Genomic DNA, 7,506 nt, shown 5'->3' on the forward strand with positions numbered 1-7,506 from the left:
TTTCACGATGTTGTATTCTATCACAATTTATTGTATTTATAACATTTTTTTTTCTCGTTAGAGTTGACTTTACTAATTAAATGCATGAAACAATGTCTTTTTTTCTGCATTTGTATTTTTCCAGTCTGTACTGCGTCGCTACATGTAGCGTATCTAGTTTATTGTACTTTGTATACACATGTTCCACGAAAAAATGCTGTATCAACGCTTACATTATAAAACATGCCCACCTGCTATCGTCTCGATAAAAAGACTGGCAGTAATGAAAATAACGCAATAAATAGCTCATGCTATATAGTTACATGGCGGAAATTATAGCTAGGTAGACGTCATGATTTCGAACAACAATATAATTATTTCGCGGCACACTTTTTCTCCCCTCTTACATTATTCAAGTTATATAGAAACACTTCAGAAAATGAAAGAGCGGACGACACATGAGAAAACAAAACTGCCGCACCTCCGCAACCAAGACAAAAGTTAGAAGGGTGGCTGCTGCGGGTACATTTCAGAAAAGACCGACACAGAGTGAATCTATTAACGTGTTCATATACGTTTTCATACGGCACAGTCCACGTAATATACGAAGTGCGTAGGTGCTGCTGTAGAACACGGGGAGGAAAGGAGCTGTTTCCAAAGTCGTTTCTCTATATGATTTCGCTGTACTGTGGCCTGTTCTGGGAATTGCTTCAGTGCATTAATTCTCGTTCTCTCTATCCTGCACAGCATGGATGTTCAAGGCACGACGCTCTGCGTCGGTGGCTGCAATGCTGTGGTCGATTCCGGAACGTCGTTCCTCAGTGGACCCAAAGCGGAAGTGGAAATCCTTCACAGAGTCATTGGCGCTACGCGCATAGGTCCTGGATACGTAAGCACGCCGCAGAAATCTTACCACGATGACGTGAATGCTTCCGTGCCTCGTAGGTGTTGACTGATCATTTTTGGTCTATTTTCTAGCGAAGCAGGGTGTATTCTAACACATATGTCTTTAAGCCTCCTGTGCCGCGGTGCAAGTGTCCAGTCCTACAGACGCTGACGAAAACAGAAACGGCGGAGAATGGCGCATAATTTTATGTCCACGCATTTTCCCCTTACTGGAAATAAATTCGCGTTATTATACTATTGTGAAAAGGGTACAATAAAGAGACGAAGTAGCATACGGGAAAGATATCGTGTTTGATCATGCCAGTGGCATAATCATAAATTACAGTTGTTAATACCAAGTTGTCACGACGATGTAGCAGCTAATTTGCGAACAGCTGTTAAGAGGGAGCTTTAGGCTTGAAGCCAACTCTGATCGTCCTATTCGAATACGTGTGCGACGCGGAAATTCCCTCCTTATACAACAGTTCAACAGATTGCAATAAATTCTGTTGCGTTTAAAAGATTACACAATCCTACCAACTACTGGAAACAACATTGATTCAGCACTTCTACTTCTTTGGGATGATTGCCGAAAATTGATAAACTAAAAAAATTGAAACAAAGCTTACAACTCCGTAACTCTGCGCCAACAACACACATTAGAAGACAATATAGAGACAATATTTTAAACGATATTTGTCGGGTTTTGTAAAGTGGACAACTGTGACGTATTAGTTTCCAGCTGATCTCAGATTATTGCAATTTGCAAACGAGGGTGCTAGTTTATTAAGAAGCGTATGGACGGCATTTGACAGAGGACCCCTTCAGTGGGCCACGTGTAAGACCTAGGTAGCGCATTAGACGAGTCCACAAATCGCCTTGATTTTTAACTGTGTGTGCCCTTCGTGTTGGCACCTATATTTTTCAGTGCAAACGCCCTCCCCACTCCGGGGAAAAAGCAACCATCCTAGCGGCCTATGCGAACTTCGAGACAACAAAGCCGGATTGTAGCTAGGTTTGACACGCGTTTTGTAGTATAGTTTCGTACTCGCGACAACGGTGTTCTGAAAAAAAATTTTGAGGACGTTTAAGTTTCACCTTTACGAGCGGAACCCGATAACATTAAAAGTCTTGACTGCTTCTCACCCTTCCAGGCAACCACAGGGTATGTAACCGTGATGTTTACCGGAAAACGATAGCAATGACCGCTATCCACGAAGGCAACCTTTCTGGTAGAAATGCGGCCTCTTGGCAGGGCTGATTCAGGAGGTAGCGTACAGCCACGCCAAAAAAAAAATCACATCATTTTCAGCTTTCTGTTATTGTTTGAAACAGTTAATATTTAAGTCTCAGAATATTACATAAAAGGCATGCGCTGTCGGTGTTTTGTTTCATGGCATTTGTTCGTGGGTTGTCATTCTCCAAATTCCAAGGAATAACTTTGTCAAGAATGAAAGACAAGATATGACCTACTTAGTGATAGAATGGTGTGGCAAAATAACAGGCACATACCGCATGTCATATAGCAAGGCGTCGCATATACGCATACCTAAATATATACGAAAATTTTCGCTCACGGACCACTCCGGCGACGCCGACACCGGATTTTCGGCAACACGGAGCCCTTAATGCTATCGCATCAACACTGCTCGAGCGGCTCGACGACGCACTCGCGAACAGAGGTTTTCCGCATGAGTTAGAGGCTGCGGTCACTGAACAGCAGCTTGGTGGAGAGCTGGAAGCAGTAGACGGGCCCCAGAGCCAGACCAGTATGACGGGAAAATAGCGAGAACTTTATATGCCCATGCGTCATGGCCTTTTTGGCGCCACTGATCTACGGCGGTAAACGAGTGAGTGAGCAACCGGCATTCCTTGGCTTATGGGCAGCGAAATTCTGATAATACTACGTGTTGCTTGAGAAACGTAGTGCAGAAAGGGAAGAACAGTGTCCCTTTAGGGAGGAAGTTTCTCCTTCGTGCAGAAGAGAGAAGCCGGTGGTAATTTGCGTTGGGCCCTACGCAATCACTGCGTTCGGCTAAAACAGCACCAAATTCAGCACCAAGCTAACGTTCACGTGGATCTCTGTCGGTGTTGCAGTGTTGGAAGGGACGTGAGGAGCCGCCGTACTGCTGTAAATCAGTCATCGCACTCAGCCAAAAAATCAGCCCTGCCGACAAGTTGCGTCAAAAGGGGCAATGACGACACCAAGATTGCAGATGAAACGCCAGAAATATGAGCTTGAACCAATGGAACTCCGAAGCTCTTCTACAGTAGCTGGCTTTGACTTCTCGGCAACGGTGCGAATTTCGGCAAGATATGGAAGAATGCACTCTTTCGAAACGACGTGCCTTAGGATAGTAACCTGGAGCACAGAAGTGACGCTTCGTAAAATTGTATTACAACCTAGCAGCTCTGAGAAACCCAAGTACCTGCTGAAGGTGATTGAGATGACACTCAAAACTTATAGAAAAACCCACATTGGTGTACAAGTACCAAAGACAGATGTGCCGCTAAAGACACCAGGAGACAGTGTCCAACACTACCTTCAATATGTCAGGCGCTTTGGAGGCTTCGCGACGAAATCATATAACTCGTCAGTCGTCACAATAGCCGTTTTCGAGCGTCTGTTTTCAGCCATTAGTGCCTGCCAGTACCTAAACCGCATATCCAGCGAAGAAACTAATTCCGCTCCACGAAGGCAGCCTGATCAATTCAAAGTAGGTGCATAATATATGAAGTCTGTCCACTTTAGATGTCCAAATAGACGCAGTTCACGGAAACATGATATCGCTTCTTATTGTTCAGTTAAAGAGCCATGAACTTGAAGCTTCATTTCAATTCTCGGCAATATTTGTTTAAATAAACGATGATAACCTAAATAAAATATGCGCTCACAACAGTCTCTTAATTTTCTTTTTTTTAAACTACAATAATTATTATCAGTATCAATTCTGTCGATTACAAATAAAATAATTTATCCGTTAGCCAGGGCAGTGTACCCGCCAGCACACAAATCGCTTAACAAGCGACAAGAAGTAGCTTGGAGTCGACTTCACACGAACACATACCCCAACCCCGTAGCCTATCACTACGACTACCCGGACCAATACCCTAATACATGTAACCGTTGTAAGAAAAAAGCGGATCTGTTCTATATTATGTCGTCGTGCTCAGCGGAAAATCACACAAATCACGAAATAAGTAATAATGAGCACTGCGAGGCCGTGTTGCTCAGCTCCGGCCCTGACCTGCAGGCCAAGGTCATCAAGAGAGCTGAAGAAGCCGCCGGGACCCAAGAGCTCGTGGCTGCTTAACAACGAGGTCACCTGTCAATACCTTGTTTTCAAATAAAGTCTTTACTCACTCACTCACTCCGTTCCCATAGCTTTCGATACGAGCTCCTAAGGTAGCGCTTGCACTTAATTGCGCACTTCACGCCAGAGCTGTCCAGCTGCGTCTCGTCCACAACAAACTAAAGAAAATTATCATCGTGTCGGCGATAAAATTAAATAAGGCAGTTTGAAGAAACGCATGCTCCGCAAAATAGCATCGAACTCGGGGCCCTCCCATCTCAAAACTGACGCGCGTACTAACGGAGCACGAGCGCTAAAAGCAGCAGTGGTTGGCGGTGCACCCATTGTGGTTCGAACCACTGGGCACGGAACAGTTTTATGACAGTAAAAAGGGCAGGTGGAAGAGACATGCAAGATATGCAGGGTATCCGCGATTCGCGAAGTGCTCACCTTCTTTCCAGAGGGTAAATGGGAAGTGCGGCACAACCCGTGGCGTACTGCGGTGCAACGAGTGTACTGCGCACGAAGGCAGTTATAAACCAGTAACAAGGTTAAAGAAGTGTGACGGTGCTCCCCAGCTTCTCCGTGTCTATAATTTGTAGCTGATACATGCTGCACAGATCTCCCCGACCTTTCTTATTATTTCCCGTCATATCGCCTATGACAGAATTAACACAAAGCACTGGCTACCTCTCGTGGTAATCGTGCCGTTAAGCTTTTCGTGTTGAAAGGCCAAGGCATACAGTGCCGCGGAGGCGCTGCGCTGATGTGAGGACTTCAGTACTATTTGAATGTCCATCAATGAGTTACCGGCGCCAATCTCTAATGCTCCTACGAAAACGAGGTGACATTGGCGACCACAAAAGAGAGAGAGAGATCATTGCAGCGCTATAAGGCAGTCAAAACCCTCAGCACAGGGTCCAGGGTCGGCGTACATCATCGCTGTGCTGACGAAATCAACTAGACACCGTTGGTTTGTAGACTGCCTGTTTGAACCAGCCACTCGGCGGTGGTGTTGGTGGAGAGTTCAGTGGCAGTATGGGAGAAGAATTGGTCTTGGATAGTGACCTCAGAAGATGCGTGAGTCAGTGTGATGCGATGTGATGTGCGTCCACGTGGTGTGATATGACGCATGCGTCTATGTGATGGCATGCCGGAGCTTGGCGCGTCGATCCTCAACCTGTTCACATCCGCGCTGTTATGTGCCTAGACGCAATTCGCGCTTCGGCGTTCGAGTTATGCCGCGCTTAGCCTTGCGAGGCACACGCACATTACTCGAAGCACAGATGCGCAGTTGTGCCTCGAACTACGCGATATTTCTTTGCTTCTTACCAACTCTGAGTGTTGTCTCGGCTCGCTAGGCCTTGTGTAATGGAGCTGCGGTCACCATGGTAGCTTTGCAGCGCGTTCTCTGCAGCACAAAGCCTAGCGAGCGGATGATGCAATTTTGAGTAGTGCAAACTGGGAGGTCTTGGCGCCATCTGCCTTCACTCATTCTTACATGGGCACTTGTTTGTGGGGCGGACGTAAATTACTTCTTTGTTCAAAACCGAGCTTCACGTTTTTACACCCATTCATTTTTGACGCTTGCAGTACGAGGTCGATTGCAACGGGATAGCCAGCTTGCCACCAATCACTTTCAACCTGAACGGCAAGTCCTTCCCGCTTCCAGGAGAAAGATATACCATTAGGGTAAATATGCACTGTTTATTTTTATTCCTTACTTTCTTTAGGGGGGCGGGTAAAGCGGAAAAGCTCCAAGCGCAAATAAACCTAAGCATTAGCGACAGCCTACCATGTCATCGTCTTCCAAAGAAATTCTGGTTAATTCTGCCAGCTCATAAGTTGATATTCCACTACGTATCATTGACTTCACAACTTGGATCCGAATCTACGGCTCCGCCTTCCGTCAGGACTACTTAGAGCTGAAGAGATGCTTTTGTGCCGCTTGTGGCTTGGCGTGGCCATCCCGAATGCGTACTCATTTCGGATCGGAATGGCCAACAGCCCTACATGCGATAACTGTAGCTGCGAGGAAAAAATCGCCCACTTTGTCTGAGTTCCTCGGCTTCAGCGCGCCCAGGAAAGAAATTTCAGGAGCGTTAGATAGTATTGACAAATGCCCTTTGTTGGAGGAAAAGGTCCTGGGACATTGGCTGAGACCGTCCTCAGCACAGAAGGCTTTGCAAGCGTTCTTGCGCTTCTTGCGCAAGAATCTTGCGCAATCGTCTTGGAGACAGACTTTAAGCAGGGCCGTATTCTCCTTTCATCTTTACATTTTATTTTTTTTCTTCCTCCCTTATGTCCTTTTTATTTGCAACATCCTTTTTCTGTTATCTTTGATTCCCGTTATCCCTTTTCCCCAGCACAATGTAGCCAGCCGATCTGAGAACTGGCTAACCTTGTCTTCCCGTCTATTTCTCCTCCTCCTCCTCCTCCTACCTTCGACAAGAAGTAGGATTTTTTTTTCATTTTTACGCATTCATCACAATCTCTTGTTTTTATTCATGGGGCCATTCTTTTGTTTAATTATCTTGTACTTTTTAACCTATGACGTTCGAATGGTTACTTTTGTACATTGTTATTTTGCTTGCTGAATGAACTGTATATGTTGTGTTTTTGTATAACATGCTTAGACTACCATTTCCTATTATTTTTGCGCATTGCTCTAATATTTGTATAAAATGTTGTGTGTACATAACTGTACTGTCTATTTATCATGTATATATTTTGTTTTGTTATATGTCCATTTAGTTTTTACAGTGACGCCCCCCTTACGTAATGCCTCATAAGAGGCCTGTAAGGAAGTTTTAAATAAATAAGAGATCCTTCCCAATCGCACTGACACGCGGCACTTTTTTCCAGATCCCGATCGAAACCGGCGGTGTTCAGTGCTTCACGCGCATCTCCGAGTCGGATGCGTCGGGAGCACGCCTCTGGATCTTAGGCGCCATATTCACGCAGGAATACTACACAGTGTTCGACAGGAACCAGAACCGCGTCGGATTCGCCACTGCGGTCTAGAAGTGCGTCGTCACCGCCAGCGTGCGACACTCTTGCGGCCCTCCGAAACGACGGCTGTTCACTTCGATCGTGAACTGAATAAAGCATGCCTACTGTTTCTACGGCGTCACCTTACAGCGAAACTGGATATGGCTGGCGATTCGTCCGTCCGTCCGTCAGTCGCCTGGACGTCGAAAACTCCTCCGGCGCAACCCCATGCACATGCGCGAAAAAAAGAGAAAGAAATGCACGCAATTGGCTGCGCCAGTATTGACGTCATTGCTCTCCGTCGCAGCCCAGGACGCGCGCAGCAGTTTCTCACCGGTTCCGGAATGGGTAGGCCACG

The 7,506-nt window shown here is 46.0% G+C and overlaps 1 protein-coding gene across 1 annotated transcript in view; it reads left to right on the top strand.

Annotated features, from left to right (window-relative positions):
* Positions 1 to 7,278, top strand: part of LOC126547051 (lysosomal aspartic protease-like) — a 72,079-nt gene extending 64,801 nt beyond the window's left edge. Inside the window, exons 5-7 of the mRNA XM_072288057.1 lie at positions 727 to 868; positions 5,751 to 5,849; positions 7,023 to 7,278. Of these exons, the coding sequence (XP_072144158.1) occupies positions 727 to 868; positions 5,751 to 5,849; positions 7,023 to 7,181 (400 nt within the window). The 3' untranslated portion in view covers positions 7,182 to 7,278. The remainder of the gene's footprint in view (positions 1 to 726; positions 869 to 5,750; positions 5,850 to 7,022) is intronic.
* The last annotated feature ends 228 nt before the right edge of the window (positions 7,279 to 7,506 follow it).

The sequence above is a fragment of the Dermacentor andersoni genome, chromosome 1 (assembly GCF_023375885.2).
Source record: "Dermacentor andersoni chromosome 1, qqDerAnde1_hic_scaffold, whole genome shotgun sequence".
In the NCBI taxonomy this organism is placed as follows: domain Eukaryota; kingdom Metazoa; phylum Arthropoda; class Arachnida; order Ixodida; family Ixodidae; genus Dermacentor; species Dermacentor andersoni.